Consider the following 18,817-nt stretch of genomic DNA (forward strand, 5'->3'; position numbering starts at 1 on the left):
AATAGTAGCACTAAACACAGGACATGGCGCTTTGACCCATTATTACTAAATGATAAGGATTTTACCAATTTCATTAGTAGTCAAATAGATTTCTTTTTTGAAACAAACACAACGCCTGATGTATCTTATAGCATAATTTGGGAGGCATTTAAAGCATATATAAGAGGCCAAATAATCTCCTACACAGCCCAGTTACGATCATCACGTAATTTTCAACTTACTGAACTGTCAAAGAAAATAAAAGATTTAGACAGTAGGGCTGCCTCAGATCCTTCAAATTCAAATCTACATAAAGAACGTTTATTATTACAATCTGAATATGACTGCCTATCCATCAAAGAGACGGAACAACTTCTTTTTAAATCAAAGCAAGCATATTATGAACACAGTGATAGAGCAGGTAGATTGCTTGCTCATCAGCTACGTCAGAAAACGGCTAACACCACTATCCCTGAAATTCGCATTGCACCAGATAAAACCACCACACACCCACAAGCTATTAATGACCAATTCAAAGATTATTACACAGGTATTTATACACCAGAGGCAAATTTGGACTCTAGGGAGATCCAAGAGTTCTTGGATAAACTTGAAATTCCGCAGATAAATCAGGAAGCGCAAACCTCTATCGACGCCCCTATATCATGTCAGGAAATCATGCAAGCCATAAGCTCTTTACAGAGCGGAAAGGCAGCGGGTCCCGACGGGATATCAGTGGAATTCTATAAAGCATTTTCCAATAAATTGGCACCCATATTAAGTCGTCTGTATGCAGACATTCTATCTTCTAACCGAATGCCAGATACCATGAACCAGGCTGTAATAACACTCTTAATAAAGAAGGGAAAGGACCCCCTGGAATGCAATGCATATCGACCAATAAGCCTCCTCTGTTATGACTACAAAATTCTCACAAAAATCCTAGCACGTCGACTAGAAACTGTCATCTCTGATCTCATTTCCACTGATCAAACAGGTTTCATGCCTGGGAGGCAATCCTTTTTCAACATGCGGCGCCTCCTTAGTATACTTCATTCTAACCATTCCTCTGATACCCCTGAAGTTTTGCTTTCATTAGATGCCGAAAGGGCTTTTGACCGCATATTGTGGCCATTTCTCTTTGAGGTGCTGAGAAAATTTGGTTTTGGCCCAACTTTCCTTACATGGATGAACATAATTTATAACGCTCCTCAGGCTGCTGTGCGCACAAACTTAATAAACTCTAATTTCTTTACACTTCATTGTGGGGTAAGGCAGGGCTGCTGTCTATCACCATTTTTGTTTAATCTAGCAATTGAACCCTTAGCCATAGCTCTCAGAGCTGACAATAGACTTCCTGCCATTGTAAGGGGGGGCCTTTCCCATAAAGTTTCACTCTATGCAGACGACCTTCTGTTATACCTCTCTGACCCTGCAGTCTCTCTACCCCGTGTCATACACTTTCTAGATCATGTCAAAAGGATATCTGGCTATAAATTGAACTTTTCTAAAAGTGTAATTTTTCCTATTAACAGTTTGGCTCAAAATCTGGATTACCATACATGTCCATTCAGACTAGACAGAGAATCATTCACCTACCTTGGTATTGTGGTCACACGCACTTACAAAAATTTGTATGAGGCCAATTTTAAAAGGTTAATTGAAAAAATGAAACTTGATTTGAAGCGGTGGTCTACCTTGCCTATTTCACTAGCAGGCCGTGTTAACACAGTGAAAATGACAGTTCTTCCTAAATTTTTGTATGCGTTCCAAATGTTACCTTTGTTTCTGCCTTTTACTTTCTTTAAAGAGTTGAATTCTCATATTTCAACATTTATTTGGAATAATTCTGTTCCAAGAGCAAGGAGGGCTATTTTGGAGATGCCTAAGCAAGCAGGTGGACTGGCACTTCCCAACTTTATGATCTACTATTGGGCAGCCAATCTCTCTAAATTGCCTCATTGGATCACTGCATTTAGAACAGGACAGAACACCACCTGGGTGACCATGGAAATTGAATCTTGTCCCTCATCTACACCACTATCCAGCCTTTGCAGTTCTTTTGCTAAGAAATCGAATTACTCTCCTTCCAATACTGTGACTAAACACACTCTTAAAATATGGCGCCAATTTAGAAAGCATTATAATTTGAAGCACCCAAGTGGCTTTATGCCCATAGCTCATAACGATATTTTCCCTGCTGCAAAAACAGACTCAGCTTTTCTTTCATGGTATGATAGTGGCATAGTGTTTTTCAAGGATTTATTTCATCGTAACACCTTCATTTCCTTTGAGACTTTACGCAAGAACTTTTCACTGCCTCAGGTCCATTTCTTCAGATATTTACAGGCACGCAGTTTTGCCAGAGAACATTATCCATTTCCTCATTTGCCTGATAATGATTTGCTTGACCAAATACTTGGGCGGGATCCTACTCAAAAGGGCATAATTTCTTTCATGTACAATATCATTTTAAATTTTGCTATGCCTTCAATTGAGAAGACAAGATGCGCATGGGAACAGGACTTGGGTGTTCCAATCCCTGCGTCGACCTGGGAAGGTTGCCTGGATTGGATTCACACTTCATCTTTATGCCTTAGACATACTCTGATTCAGTTCAAAGTTCTTCACAGACTGCATTTCTGTAGGGAAAGGTTGGCCAACATTTACCCCAACACTGACCCACATTGTTTGAGATGTCATCAGGGCTTGGCCACTCTTGGACATATGTTCTGGTCATGTCCATCACTGACTAGTTTCTGGACTCAAATATTTGATGCCTTTACACATATGTGTGGTAGTCCCATTCCATTAGACCCCGTCACTGCTGTATTTGGTGTTATAGGTGATCATGTTAAGATCTCTACGTCCCAAACATATGCCATTGCATTTGGTTCACTTCTTGCAAGGAGACTCATCTTGCGACAATGGAAGTCTGCTAATTCTCCGTCTTTCCTTTGTTGGGTCAAGGAGGTTTTGGCTTCTTTACCTTTAGAAAAACTTAGATACTCAAGGGGTAGATCCTCTAGCAGATTTCACAAAACGTGGAGCCCTTTCCTGGAGTTTGCAGAAAGTCTTTCTTTTGAGCGTCAATGATGCCTACTTAAAGACACTGGGCGTAGTACAGTTGCACTAATTAGAAATTGACACTCAAACAAATCCACATAATGTTACAATGTTAAAATGCTCCTCAATGTAGCAGACCTTTTTGTTTGTTTTTATTTCTGTTATTATTATTATTATTATTACTATCATTGTACTTTCTTTATGTTATATTTCTGTTATCATTGTTTCTATGTATTTACTTTATTTATTAATGATCATTTTTGTATTATTATTACTTCAAATTGGATGCTGTATGTGTACCTCTGGGTGGGTGGGATTTGGGTTGCTGTTTGTATAATTGTGAAAATCTATAAATAAAGTTACAAAAAAAAAAAAGAAGGATAGAAGAACAGTAGCTTGTTCGGCCCTTGAAGCTCATACAAGTGCATGTATTTTGTTGCTCTCAGAAAAATTGGTACGTTAAGTCCAATGAGATATATATATATATATATATATATATATATATAATATTCATATTTTTTCATATTCATTTAACATGCTGCTTTTGTTAATAAGGCACAGCATTCACATCATCGTAGATCATGTTGATGGAATGGACATATGGTATGAGACTAGTCAGACCTAGCCTGATTATCATCGACTTTAAAATCTCTTTGAGACTTGGTCTGACCAAGAGCAATGTCAATTTTCTTCTTGGAGCAGGCGTCACTCTTAATTATTTAAATCTTTGAGGGTGCCAAAAATTGGCCCAAATTTCAAATTCAATGTTTCAAGAAGGAGGCCGCACCTTGCATAGTAGTGTTTTCTATTGCACAGACGCGTTTCGGCGTGTGCCTTCTTCAGTGTGCCTTCACTGTGTCTGTGCAATAAGAAACACTACTATGCAAGGTGCGGCCTCCTTCTTGATACACTGACCTAGAGCATAACAATTAACATTTCCCAAACGGCCTCCCTTGGTTTGCTAATGATTGTTTGCTTCCTAACCAAGAGGGAGGGGTTCCCATATTTGTGGGAACTCAAAAAGTACTTGCATTGCTCTTGACCTGACTGGTAGCAACGCTGAAGCTGTTGCTTCACTAGGAGGGCACGGCCTGGCTAAGTCAGACCATTTTTGTGGGCAGGCCCGTTGCATACTCTTTAGGGATGTTGACTGGAAAGGAAAAGAGAACTGAAAGTGTATCTAAATTTAATACCCTTTCACAGTCTCTGTGGACACATCAGCTATTCAGAGGGATCATGTATGAGAGATAGGAGCACAAGGCATACAGTAGGCCTCTGTTGCCAGAACTGGAAGCATCCTTCTTGTTGTGATCTGAGAGTGACATCCCACAAATGTAAGTTTCAGATTACATAATTAAACACACACGCACATGTGAACACATTGCATAATTAAACACACATACCTCTACGGTCCACACACACACACACACACACACACACACACACACACACACACACACACACACACACACACACAAATAAAAAGAAAGGAAAACACTGCACAACACATTCAACTAGAAATGCACTCAGAGAATGCAGACCTCCGCCAGGGAAGCTGAATTTGTTCTAATATTTGTGACATGGTGTGGTGTAACTAATTCTTCCACCCTTCGAACAAACTTCAACCGGACAGACGAGAGAAAGCTGATTTGGTTGAGAACAATTAAACGCATGCGTGACATTATATGTCATCCTTATTATATTACATTATGTTTTAGTGACTGGCTACGCCTATGGCTTCAGCCATGTGGGCACAGTGACAGCAAATCCGCGCTGTGCGCTTTCTGATTGGCTTTGCTGTGGTGACCGTCGCAACACAACTTTGATTAACCAAAATCTAGTGAACTGCATACCTTCCCCTCCTTGGCGCTGCCTTCATCACTGTTAACCACTGTTCGCCGTTATTAATATCTCCACCCTTCGTGAACTTCAACTGAACAGGGAACAACTGTTCAACTCCGCAAAAGCTGATTTGATTGTCAGGCCAAACGCTCGGAGAACAATTAACTCCGCAACGATATGTGTGCAATATTGTTGTACATTTGTTGGTGTGCTATTGGTTACGCAGCCATGGCACAGCAAATCGGTGCGCTATGCTGTGGTCACTGGTCACTCACTGTCCATCAATCCAAATCGCAGGCACGTCCTGTCATTGCTCAATTCACCTCGTCCACCTTGTGGCAGCCCGCAAAATAGCAGCGAATGAACAGAGCGACAGACGGACAGACATGCCACACAGAAATCGGGCGATCACATAACCTCCTGGCAGAGGTAATTATGGTCTGTGTTTCACCCATTACAGCAGCACGAAGCTGTACATCATAGCAGCTGCCTGTCTGGCAGTGGTGAGCTGTGCCAGCATCTCTCTGGAGGACCTGGAGTTCCACGCTTGGAAACTCAAGTTTGGTGAGAAGGATTTTTGATGTTTGATCTTATATCTTTGAAATATTATCACCATGAAACGAATCAGTTGGATGGTGCTGGTTCAAGTTTAAGTGGTTTTTTTTGTCATTTCATTGCCCTAAGGTAACAAAATTGTGTGGAACAACAATACTAATTTCAAATAATATATAGTAAAAATTGTTGATCCACTAATAGATTTTTTAAGTAAGGTCTTCATCCCCTCAATTAAAGAGCTGTTTATTTTATAAAACTCACCTACTAATAATTATAATACTCTCATGAAGCGCTGTAATGCAGTAATCAATGATGGAAAAGAGGACGTCACTGTTGGAACTGGCTCCAGTTGGAACTGAAAGTTGTGGTCACGTGGCTGGACGTCATTTGGAGAAGTTAATAGATCCCCATTTACATTAAAGTAAATGACTGTGCAGCTTTTGTCTACTAAAACATTCTTCATAATCATCTAAGGAGGACACCATTCTGCGACAGGTAGGGATGATATTCAATTTGTTAAATAGATAGGCCTACTTATGTAATTGACTTGTTTAGAAACACAGGCGCGCACGCACACACACACACACTGTGATTTGCAGAGGTGTCAAAACTGAAAGCAAGAAGTAAATTAATGGTGTAAGTGCAACATTTGCGTATGACATTATAGCTGCTAAACCAGTTATTCCACTATCCAATGAGGTAGACTGTACTGAAATGAAACCTAAAAAGTACCCACCGACAAATGTTATCCAACCAGAGCAGAATTAGCTGGTCGTAGGCAGGTACACATTGTCTGTCTGTCTACTGGTTACTCAGTGTTGTTGTGTTGGAAGGAAACTGTTTTCAGTTTATCTTAACTTCTACTTTTCTACTTATCTGTGATTTGCGCACACTGGTCTTGATTTATGTTACAGCATGACGTGGTTGATCATAGCAGCTGCCTGTCTGGCAGTGGTGAGCTGTGCCAGCATCTCTCTGGAGGACCTGGAGTTCCACGCTTGGAAACTCAAGTTTGGTGAGAAATGTGTCTCTTTAAGCATACAGTATTTGTGGGCTTTTGTCCTTTACAGATGGTGTAAGGTGGTGATATGACCCCAGCCGAACTCGCGCATATGAGCAACTTCTGGTAAATGGTATGGGTTTCTTAGCAGCTTAGCGCAGTGCACCACTGCAGTCCCAGAAATTGTTAACATTTATTATCTTTTTAACTTTGAAACACGTTACCATTTGAAACATCCATCAGTTGTGAATACTGTAGTAAAGTTAAAAAAAAGGGAAAATCACCTTTCTCTGATTTCGGCAACACAGACAAGGTCTACCAAACTGTTGAGGAGGAGGCGTATCGTAAAGACATCTGGCTCTCCAGCCGTCGCCGGGTCCTGGCCCACAACATCCTGGCTGATCAGGGCATTAGCACCTACCGGATGGGCATGAACCACCTCTCAGACAAGGTAAGGGCAGCACACCTGCTTCTGTAGAAAGTAGCATTGTGGTGGAGATGCAAAATACAATACTAGTATTATTTAGGTGTTCCGGTCTACGTATTCTACTAATGCACATTACTGTTCTCTGTGCTTTTACGTACTTGACTCAGGTGTGGTTATTGGAGTTCCGAATTCATTGTGCCCCCAATAAAGTTCTACATAGAATCTTGGTGTTTTTTTGAGGTCACTGTGCAAACCAACCTTACTTTGGGAACTTTTCTGTTTGAGTTCATACACCTGGTTAAGTACCGGTGTCTGTACATCTAGCTCAACAAAAATCCATGCATCTTAGATCATCCTTCACAGTGTAGTCTGTTATGTTTTGTGCCCTCTGAACAGACTGCGGAAGAATATGGCCATCTCCTGGGTGTCCTGACTCTCCGCAATGTCAGCATGTCTCCACATGAGGACTCCCCTCGGCTGCTGCCTGCATCTGTAGACTGGAGGAGAACTGGCTGTGTGACTGACGTTAAAAGCCAAGGAGACTGTGGATCCTGCTGGGCCTTCAGTACTGTAAGTCAGTGTTTCCCAACCACTGTGCCGCGGCACACTAGTTCTTGTTTTTGTGTGAGTTTTTTTTTTAATATATATATAACGAATTCATTATTATCAGCAAATAATGCCCATGCCATTATCTATTAGAGCCTGCTGCTGACCGGTGTCCTAATCATGTAATAGTTCCGTATCACTAGGTGGCAGCAGGTAGCGAATTGCATTGGAGTAAAGATAAGAGGCATGAATGTGATTGTGTGACAGCAGGGTCAGGTCTCGTCAGAGCGTGTGGGTAGCAGAAATGTAAAAGTGATGGAGACGTTTTTGAAACCAAACATGAACTCCGATCTTGGTCCTGGACAAGCTTTACATTTCATTTGGATTTATTTGTACGGGGGATGCATTCAACGGCATTGATTCCATTGTGCTAGGTAGGCCTATGTGGTGAAAAAATATCCAACAGTGGTACCAAACAAGCAAACGAAACACCCTTCACTTCAAAACAAAAATGCAGACTATTTTTGTTGGCCTGCGTAGCCTGTGTAAGCAGACAGAGAACCAGGCAACATTCATGAGGGAAAAAATACACAAAGGTAGCGTATTAGGCCTAAATGAGAGCGCCCTTACTAGCTACCACGTAGCCGAACTTGTAGCTAAATCAAGAAAGTTCCACACAGTAGCAGAGACGCTAAATATTAACCGCCTGCAAAGCCGTGCGCTTTCTAGTCGAGTGTGAGGATGCGAGGGCTGATGCGAGGATGCTGAGGACCCTTCAAGTCAGACTATCCAGCTGCTTGCTGGTAAGCATTAGACCAGTTTTAGGAAAATTTGGGAATAGTAATCACCTCCTGTTACCTCGCGGGGGAAACTTGCACCTTTGACATACCCCAGGCACAATTTCCGATCATATTTTAATAATAATATGATCGTAATATTTCGCTAAAACATGAAATTTCTACATTGAGTTCAATGGAGCGCTGTCAGAACTGTCCGACCTCGTCCATTTGCTGCGTTGTGAGTGGTCAAACAGCATTTTAGGTCTATATTGTTAATATAGGCGGTTACAGAGTAGGCTATAATTTCTTTTCATTATTTCATCATTTTTGGTTGGTGGTGTGCCGCGAGATTTTTTCAAGGGGAAAAGTGTGCCTTGGCTCAAAGGTTGGGAAACACTGCTGTAAGTTACACATTTTTGAGGGGAATTGATAGCATATGCATGTCTGCTTCTATTCAGCTCTGGTGACAGATAAGTACACTTGCACTTAGTTATCTTACTGCATTTTCTACTAGAATATGGCATAGCCTACAATACGAGTAACCAGTAAGGAAAGCATTGAACATTTCTTGGTCAAAGGTGCATTGGTGGTTAGGCCCTATGGTGGTGTTTGCAAACAAAACTACCATCGTCCAATATTTAACTATAAAGGATTATAAAGAAATGAATGTTAATACGTATGTTCTTCAGGGGATACTGTGGTAAAGCTAACAAACCTGACCATATACGGGCTACATATATTGTCCATCGGGACAGCTTTGAATCTTATCTCAACCCCTCCCCATCTCTCTCTCCCACTTGCTTCCTGTCTGCTCTCACATGGTCTTATCTAAATAGTAGAAAATCACCAGGAATGTAAAAATGTGTACTAAATAGTGATTATTTAAGCAATAAGCCACGAGAGGCCGTGGGTTATGCTCGATTGATAACGGCCAAAGGGAGTGGGGCACGAGGAGTTCCGTAAACGTCCCCTTGCCCGTTATCAATAGAGCATAACCCACGGACTCAAGTAAAAAAACAGCAGGAATGAAATATCTTTGCAATCACACTGATACCCCAAACCACATATGGTGCAAAGATGTGCCCTCCTTGCAGACTCCCTACCCCAACTGCAACATATTCTCATTACCTACGTAGATGCGCGGGGTCTAATTTAGACACGCATAGAATCTTCAGGTGGAAGGTGTAGGTTTACGCTTGATTGACCACGGCTATCAGCCAATCAGAATCAAGAACCGGACCGCAGTGTTGGATACAAAATCCGGAAACTCCGCAAAAATATGCCAAAAGAGGATATCCGGTTGTCAGTAGGTGCGATCAATTTACTGCAACGGCTGTATCCGCATTTAGACAGCAATGCATTCTGGCTCAAAAACTTGCATGACGGTTAGATTTCCTGTCAAATTTCGGTGATGTTGCGTCGACGAGGTGACATGTCACATGGTGTCAAACTATCGCGGGATGAATGCGACTGCAGTCAGATCTTGCAACCTCTGCAGTTGCTTATCCCCTTCAATGCTCGCCTGCAGACTGCCTCCGAGGTCACGCGCCCATGAACTAGTTGGTCAACAACTCACTCACGTGAGTCAGCTCCTCCTCACTGCCTGTCCCCCCACTCCTCACACGTGGTGTGTTAGTAGAGCAAATTGGTGCGAGCTCATGGTCTCGTTCATATTTGTGGCCGACTTTAAATGCACTGTATTTAATAACACCCACATCGTGACAACAAGTTCTCGCTCACGTGCTTCGGCAATGTTGGTCGACAGCAACAAAGTCAAACACTTAGTGGTTTCTTTTGCCTTAAGACATGTAAAAGTTTTTATCTTTTACCTGACATGTTTCGACGGTGTTACTTCCGTCTTCATCAGAGGGTCACTGTGATGTTGATGAGTGACGTGCTTTAAAAACAGCTGATGTTGTTGTGGAGGTCTGACCTCCCTGTCAATAATGACAGGTTGGTCACACCTCCTGCTGTTAGAGTTGTCCTCTTAGGATGGTGGTCCAGGTGTGTGAGAGCATGTATGCCCCCTCATCCCTGTTCATGGTACTTGGGCTACGCTTTCTGATCTCCATAGACTCCTTAATCCAGCGGTGGTATCTGTTGTTCTCTTGCTGTATGACTTTTGCCTTGTCCCAGTCCATGATGTGATTTTCCCTCCTACAGTGGTCAGTTATGGCTGATTTGAGGTTCTCCTGTGTGGCTCTCTCCTTTATTGCTCTTGTATGTCTTTGTTCTGTTTCCTTTTCACACTCTTTTTTATGCTCATTTTTTCTTATGTTGAATGTCCTCCCTGTCTCCCCAATATATGACTTGTTGACCGGCACGGAATCTCATATATGACATTGCATTTGTTATGTTGGTCTATTTTGTCCTTGGGGTGTACTAGCAGCTGTCGTAGTTTGGTGTGTGGCTTTACTGGCGTTTGTATCTTGTGTTTCTTCATGGCTCGCTGTATGCGTTCGGTGATCCCTTTGATGTAGGGCAGGATCACCATTCCTTTGTTTTCCGGTTTTTGTGTGGACTGTTTTTTTCTTTTCTTCCCTTGTGTGTCCTCCTTCGTTTTTACCTGTAGGGCGCCTTTCTGAATGGCCCATGGTGGGTATTGGCAAGCTGCAAGTGCCTGTCGGATGTGTTGTTCTTCAGCTGCGCGTTCGTCGGGATCGGTAATGATGGATGCGCGTTCGTAGAGGGTTCTGACAACGGATAGTTTGTGCGCAATGGGGTGTTCGGACGTCCAGAGTAAATATTGGTCCGTGTGTGTTGGTTTTCTGTAGATGGTTATTCTGATGTCTCCCTCGTCTGTGTGGTGAATTTTAATGTCCAGGAATGCTATTGATTTGTCCTTCTCCTCCTCATGTGTGAATTGTATGTTGCCAGTTTGGTCTATGGAGTTGAGGTGATCAGTTAGTTGTTGCGTTCGTCCAATTTTTATTTTCTCTAAAATGTCGTCCACATACCTCCGCCATAACGTGGGTCTGCATTCCTCTGGGGCAGATGTGATGGCCTCCTTCTCCAGGTGTTCCATGAAAAACCCACACATTATGGCAGAGAGTGGGTCCCCCATGGCGAATCCCTCCTTCTGCCTGTATATTGTTCCACGGAACTGAAAATATGTGGATGTGGCGATGAAATTCAGTAATTGGCTTATGTCTTGTGCTGTCAGTAATGTGCGTGTTTTGAGTGTTCTGTCAGTCTCGAGGCGTTGCTGTATGATGTGTAGTGTGGCCTTCACTGGTGTTTTTGTGAACAGTGACACCACATCGTGTGAAATGAGCATCTCATCCTTCTCCACTTTTACCTTTCTCAGTTGTTCGGCTAGCTGTTTGGCGTTCTTGCAGTGGTGTTCCGTTTGGCCGAGAAGTGGTTTTATTATTTCTGCAAGGGCCTTTGAGAGGTTGTAAGTGACGGATCCGATGCTGTCCACAATGGGTCTTAATGGTGCTCCAGGTTTGTGTATTTTGGGGGTGCCATAAATCCGTGGGGTTATATTTGCTGTGGGTATAAGGTTGTTGTATGCCGTTTTTTCTATTTTCTTTGCGTCCAGTAGTGGTTTTAGTATGGCTTTGAGTTTTTTCTTTTTGTCTTCTGTTGGATCTTTCCTGAGTAGGCCTACCTCGTACGTGGCCGTGTCTGCCAACATATTGCACATTTGTGTTTCATATTGTTCTGAGTCCAAGATGACCGTCGTCCTGCCCTTGTCCGCCGGCAGGATCATGATGTTGTTGTTTGCTCTCACACACCTGGACCACCATCCTAAGAGGACAACTCTAACAGCAGGAGGTGTGACCAACCTGTCATTATTGACAGGGAGGTCACACCTCCACAACAACATCAGCTGTTTTTAAAGCACGTCACTCATCAACATCACAGTGACCCTCTGATGAAGACGGAAGTAACACCGTCGAAACATGTCAGGTAAAAGATAAAAACTTTTACATGTCTTAAGGCAAAAGAAACCACTAAGTGTTTAAGTTAAACAGTTAGACATAATGAACTTAATTCATATAGCAACAAAGTCGTACGGGGCTACTGTTCAGTGTGTGGCCAAATTAACTGCAGCTGTCAGTCCGCTGTAATTGCAGGGGATAATTCAAGACAGCTGTCAAGCATTCATGTCGTCCTATCACTGTTCCACACTCCAACCATGGCGGTAATGGCATTGCACTTTACCATGCCGCCAGTACTGACCGTAGAAGAAGAAAGGTACTCCCCTCCCGACCATTCCGTACAACGCTGTTATGATGTCAGTAATCCCTCCTATACTCATGAACGTGCGTTACACCCATTTGTGGGGGAAAACAACCTATGCAAGTCAATTGGTGATGTTGGGGTTTATTAAACGAAAGATACGGACCTGTAGACTAGCGTTGTTCACGCGCAACATGCTGAAAATGTGCTGTGTTGCCGGCTGTTCAAATAATATAGCCAAACAGCCGTGGCTGAAGCATGGAATGTGTTCATTTAGGCTACCCGATGTAGCATGTAAGTCAATGAGACATTCGGTTTGTTTTCACCCATAAAGGGGCATAACGCAAATTTAAGAGCAAAGTACCCGGATGGCCGTTCATGAGTATATATCTATCTCTCCTTGATTTAAACAGACAGGTGCGCTGGAGTCCCATACCTGCATTAAGTATGGCAAACTCCCCTCTCTGAGTGAACAGCAGCTGGTGGACTGCAGTAGGAAGTATGGGAATGAGGGCTGCAATGGCGGAGATGAGGGCGACGCTTTCCGCTACGTGAAAGACAATGGAGGGATAGACACTGAAGCATCCTATCCTTACGAGGGACAGGTAAGGTTCAGTACAACAAAGCCGATATTACAACGATTGTGTACCACTGATTCTTGAGAAAGTGGCTAAAACAGGTTGTAATCTTGAAAGAAAAAAAACGAAGTGAATTACAAAGTAATATAGTATATCCTCGTAGACAAAGGTCTTGGCTTTTCAGAAATGCACAAGGCCAATCTCCCCATTTTCAATTTTTTTCAGAAATCGGGTTTTTCTCCGATAATACCTTGTTTTTTGTCAACACTGTCAGACACAATTAAAAGCAATAAAAAGTGTATTGATTTGGTTGCATATGTATCTGGAGTTTTTAAGTGATTGTGTGTGTTTTTTGGTTCACACATATGCCTTTAAATGCTGAAAATTCACTTTCATTCTATTTTAATACTGCTTCATGTGTTCTAATTTAAAAATATGTGCTGTCAGACAATGCTTACTTTATGCCTAAATAGATCAAACAATTTTTTGTAATTTCACAAATATTCGCGTAGGCTTAAATTTGCGATTACTTTGATAATTCAACAACTCCAAAGGAAAATTTTGTAAGCACATTCATTTAAAATGTCCAAAACTCCTTCTTACGGTGGTGACTTAAGAACTGACGGTGGTGACAGTAATCTGAAGGTGGTGAAAGTGACCTAATTATTACCTACATTTAGCAAAATAAATAGCCCTCTCGAGTCAATGACATCTAGCATAAACACTTTATTTTTGTGTGTGCACAGTATGTTTGTGCATGTGTTTTTTCTTAATTTGTTAGATACTCTAGGAAGTAGGCCTAGATTATTGAAAATGTGGCATAAACAGGTTTTACGTTGTTCAAATCCAAAATATAGAGGTGTATTATCATAGATGAAGGTCTTGGCTGTGCAGTGAATGTATTGGCCAAGCTCCCCATGTTTTACATTTTTCATAAAATGGGCTCTTTCTTGGTTTTGTCACCAGCGTCAGACAGAATTAGAAGTAAAAAAAAATATGTTTACTGAGTGAATTACTTTTACAATTCAACATAATTGTAGATACTTATTGGAAGCATATTCTTAAAACTTGTCAAAAACATGTAAAACACATGATTTTTTGTGAACTACATCAGATGTCACCACCGTCAGGTTTTGTGACAAAAAACCCTCCAAATGCACCTCAGTGGAGGCTGGAGTATAAGTTTGGGTCACAATTATTACTAACATGTCTGGTAATGTTTCATTTACCAGGACAATTCAGTAAAATATGGAACATGATGATGAGCTGAACAAAATCTGACGGTGGTGACATCTGACGGTGTGAGACAAAAAAACACTCTTTTACATATTGTGCATTTTTTGCTCACATTAGCCACTTCGTTTTCGCTCTGTTTCTTAGGGGCTTCATGCCGCTTCTGAAAAAGTATATATAATTAACATGAATGTAACATAATACTATTAAAACCCCCGACGGTGTTGACAGTTTATGGTTGGGACAGTACCAGTGTCCAAACAAATTATCAAATTTAGGAGAAATGAGTAAACTTACAGGAACTTCTGTGATGGTAAAGTATTCAGTAGAGCTAAAGGTTTGAAAAGGGGTCCTAAGTAATGATAATGACCTTGTGCATACCTGATTTTATTGTCTTTTTAAAAAAAAATCTGACAGTGGTGACTAATATGCTGGACACACTTTGTGCAATCAGAAAATAGTGGTAAATATTGCTTTACACGCACTATGTGCATATCTGCAGAACCACTTCAATATGGACTTTCACATCATGGTGATATTATTCAATAATATCAGTGATTTTTACATTTTAAGTCAATTGAAATGATGATGTCTGTCCTTGAGACAGCTGTTTTTACAGGGTGTGGGCAGGTTTATAGCCATGAAAAGTAATACAATTACACTTAAATATTTCAAACGACTGTACATTTGTGTAACAGACCACTGGGTCTTTACCCGGATTCATTTTGTTCATGAAAATGTAGTTTATTTTCAACAGAATTGGCAGTTTATTGCTGAGACATGTTTTAGCCACTTTCTCAAGAATCAGTGGTACATTTAAAAGCAATGAAAGTTGAAGTTCAGCTGCTTTTGAACAGGTTTTCTTTTTGAAAACATCCTTGACAATAATAATGTCCTGTATACTTTTAAACTGCTACACCAGAAAAGTGTTCTTAAAAATTTGACCAATTCTCAGGATTCAACCTGTCGTTTTAAATCTTCGAATATTGGTGCCTACTGCCGAGGACATAAATATTTGGCCCATGGGAATGAGCATGCATTGCAGGAGGCCCTGGCGAATGTGGGTCCAATGTGCGTTGATATCGATGCCAGTCATGACTCCTTCTTGCACTACTCATCTGGTAAGCTGTTTTCATGTGTAGGCCTTTTTCACCTGACGTCAGACTACTTTGATTCAATACATTCGAAGCAGGTATAGGCTAAGTTACATCTGGTGGTAGAGACATAAACATACACCCCATCTCAATAAAATACATAGAGTAAAGGCGGGAATACGATTTAACGATTTAAAAGTTCTCACGACTCACGTCCTCACACTATACGAGCCGACAGACGGAGGCAAGCAGAATGCTCCCACTGTGCGACACGACAGGCATGTTTCCAGGGTCTGCAGAGGAGGGAACATGCACACCTGAAGTGGAGATGAGGTCGTGCTCAAGAGCGAATCGCGCCGCCCTGTCAGTTTGTGCATGTGTAGGCCTAGTGTCAAGTCGGGCCGTAGCACTGCTTTAACTGTGCGATTTAATCACGAGGGACGACCTGGATTTCAAACTGTTTTGATTTTCTTGCGACCCTACGATTACATACTCGTGAGGTGAACTCGCTTGTAGTTACCCCTTGTAGGCTACAGTAGGCCTACACGACACGAGACTCACGATTGACCTGCGATTGAGCAAGAAATCGACCCAATTCCCCAAAAAGACGTGCGAGTGCCAAATTGTGGAAAAAAGCGGGCAAAAAGTCTCATAGTGTAAGCCTGGCTTTATGCATCAGACTAACTAATTAATTATTAAATTAATACAATGCATATACTATATTTAAGATAAAAAATTGAATGATGGAAGCTGGTTATGCCCAGGGTATAATCCAGACAGGATGAGATGAACTCAGCCAACTTCCTGAATTGCGGGTTGAAATTAGCCTACAACTGGCCCTTCAGTGGCATGTTTTGAAAAGAAATTAAAAATAGCTTTACTTTCATCTGCCTTTAATTAGGGTTATTTATGTCTCTCCAGATACTTCTACCACTTTCTCAAGAACATTAAATGGCAATTGTGTATGATAATGTGCCATACAAATGGCTATTGCTACATGTATATTGATGTCAGGTGTGTAGAATGTGCCATTGTGTTCAGACTTTATCATTGATTTATTGATTAGGCCTATTTCTCTGTAATTGATCGATTGATTGATTGATGTAGGTGTGTACAATGAGCCTGCATGTAGCAGTTCGAAGGTAGACCATGCCATGCTGGCTGTTGGCTATGGCACTGAAAAGGGCGAGGACTACTGGCTGGTGAAAAACAGGTGGGGTTTTTGCTGCTATATCCACTTATCCGCAACAAACTCTTGTATTGCCTTCAGTGGCATAAAAAACTGGGTTTTTAATGATCTCACATATGCCATGCTATTTACACATATGCCGAGCAATTCATTTATTTTTTTGCACCTAGGATGGGGTCACCACAAACGTTTGTAAATAGCACGGCATATGTGAAATCATTAAAAACCCACTTTTTTATGGGCATCTCTCCATAGTTTTTTTTCTGAGTGCGAGCTTCAGACCTTCTGAATTTGAATTACTCAACAATAATAGGCCTACTTAAGTTACAAAGCTATTTGCTAAATTGTAGCTGTAGGATATGGACATCTACAGTGCATCTGTTACAATTACACGTTTTTGTAGATACATTTTTCTGAGCACTACTAAGAAAAAACTTGTGTAGAGTGTCTGACAATTATTGTGCTGCTTTTGTGTCTTGTCTCTGAAGTTTTGGTGTTGACTGGGGAGAGAAAGGCTACATCAAGATGGCCAGGAACAAGAGGAACCAGTGCTGCATCGCCTGCTCCCCAGTTTACCCTCTAGTCTAGTAGTCTAGTAGTCTAGTAGTCTAGTCCAACCAGAGGTCAAAGGGCAGGGAGACAACAATACTCACAGTAAATTTTGCAGTGTTAATTCAACACTATTCTGAACCTACAGTGTATCTGGTCTGATTTGATAGTTAATTATGGTTTGGCCCCACCCAAAAATGTTACTCTTTGGTAAGTCCACTTAATATTATGTGAATAAAGAGTTGAGATCACACTGGCCACCAGCATAATTTTACACTGACTTTTGACTCTTCACAGTGCCGTTAATACTCTGTGTGGATTTATGCTCAGCTCCTAAGTTTACTCTGAAATGTTGAAACCCTGTTTTTGCTAATTTAGCCATATTGCTCCAAAGACTGTAGCCTACCATACATCTAAAATCACAGTATGGCGATTTGGATAAGGTCGCCTATCTGCTGAGTATTATATAGCCTAATATTCACTCTCAAAAACACTGCATCATAATCAGACTCAAAGTCAACGTTTCTAATTTGATTACTAATGCTTAGTTTATTGATTATTAAAGTTTTGTAAATGCATAGGCTATCATGTGGCTTTCCCCACAGTTTTGACATCTACTGTAGATCTACTGCAAAAGATTGATCATTACAATGGCTTTGTTCTTTCTTACAGTAACATGCATTGTCAATAAATATTCAAGACAACAGTTAATACTTTCAGCTTTCATCGTGTCTTTCACTTCAATCGTCTTGTGGGCTCATCTACAGGTAGTTTGTCTCTGAATGTTAAATGGTGAAGTCAGCATTATTATGAGCATTATTGCTGCACGCATGGACCTTACACACAGAAAGACAGACAGACAGACAGACAGAGACACACACACACACACACCAGTGGCGGAGCGAAACAGTAGCCCCTCATACGGCTTGCCATGGTCACAAGTGAATGTGATGTCCAATCCTTCATTGTAACCAATTGAACATTAATTGACACCTGTCAGTAACCTAATTATGGGTCAGGTGGGAGCAATTGAGCTTCCCCTTTAAAAGGTACTACCTGTTATTTCACAGGTGACCTGAAGAAGACCGACAGGCAGAAACGTTGTCACGTTAAAAACCTGTTAATTTAACTTGACAGTGCGCGGCACTTCTCTCCTCCCACAATAGGGCCCCCAACACCCATACAGGAGGGCCCTGGGACAAATGCCCCGCTTGCCCATAGCGCCGCCCCTGACACACACCCACACACACACACACACACACACACACACACACACACACACACACACAGCAATCACATTGACATTGAGGAGTACACAGACACCGTGACCTCCTACATCACAAAATGCATCGATGATGTTACAGAAATAAAACACATCACCACCAGGGCCAACCAGAAGCCATGGTTCACAGGAGACGTTCACCGACTGCTGAGGGCCAGAGACAAAGCCTTCAGAGCAGGAGACGTAGCTGGCCTAAAAACAGCAAGGGCAAACCTGTCCCAGGGCATCAGAAAAGCAAAAAAGGAATACTCGGACAAAATAACAACACACTTCAAAGACAGCAGAGATGCACAGAGCCTGTGGCAGGGCATACAGGCCATCACGGACTATAAGCCTGCACCACGAAGCTGTGACAACAACACCTCTCTGCTAAACGACCTGAACAGTTTCTTTGCCCGTTTTGAAGCACAAAATGACACTCATCCACAGAAAACTCCTCCCCCCCCCCCCCCCCCCCCCATGATCAACCCCTTTACCTGTCCTCTGCCAGTGTGAAGAGGACACTGGCCA

At 41.8% G+C, this 18,817-nt stretch overlaps 1 protein-coding gene across 2 annotated transcripts; it reads left to right on the forward strand.

Annotated features, from left to right (window-relative positions):
* Positions 1-4,295: 4,295 nt before the first annotated feature.
* LOC134435061 (procathepsin L-like) lies at positions 4,296-17,719 on the forward strand. 2 transcript variants are annotated; one of them, XM_063183817.1, is made up of 10 exons: positions 4,296-4,379; positions 5,348-5,451; positions 5,733-5,937; positions 6,357-6,457; positions 6,751-6,893; positions 7,266-7,439; positions 12,796-12,987; positions 15,149-15,314; positions 16,395-16,500; positions 16,965-17,719. In XM_063183817.1, the coding sequence occupies exons 4-10, from the start codon at positions 6,358-6,360 to the stop codon at positions 17,062-17,064; spliced, it is 981 nt and encodes a 326-aa protein (XP_063039887.1). In that variant the 5' UTR covers positions 4,296-4,379; positions 5,348-5,451; positions 5,733-5,937; position 6,357; the 3' UTR covers positions 17,065-17,719. The 2 variants fall into 2 exon arrangements, with proteins under 2 accessions (XP_063039887.1, XP_063039888.1); XM_063183818.1 differs by lacking the exons at positions 4,296-4,379; positions 5,348-5,451; positions 5,733-5,937 and adding an exon at positions 6,184-6,224.
* The last annotated feature ends 1,098 nt before the right edge of the window (positions 17,720-18,817 follow it).

This window comes from Engraulis encrasicolus, chromosome 19 (assembly GCF_034702125.1).
Source record: "Engraulis encrasicolus isolate BLACKSEA-1 chromosome 19, IST_EnEncr_1.0, whole genome shotgun sequence".
In the NCBI taxonomy this organism is placed as follows: domain Eukaryota; kingdom Metazoa; phylum Chordata; class Actinopteri; order Clupeiformes; family Engraulidae; genus Engraulis; species Engraulis encrasicolus.

Bases quoted from the DNA above. Each gene is read 5' to 3' on its own strand.
- LOC134435061 (XM_063183817.1), top strand. From the start codon at position 6,358: ATGACGTGGTTGATCATAGCAGCTGCCTGTCTGGCAGTGGTGAGCTGT. The intron at 6,894-7,265 runs GTAAGGGCAGCA...CCCTCTGAACAG, and splicing joins TGAACCACCTCTCAGACAAG to ACTGCGGAAGAATATGGCCA. The intron at 7,440-12,795 runs GTAAGTCAGTGT...TGATTTAAACAG, and splicing joins CCTGCTGGGCCTTCAGTACT to ACAGGTGCGCTGGAGTCCCA.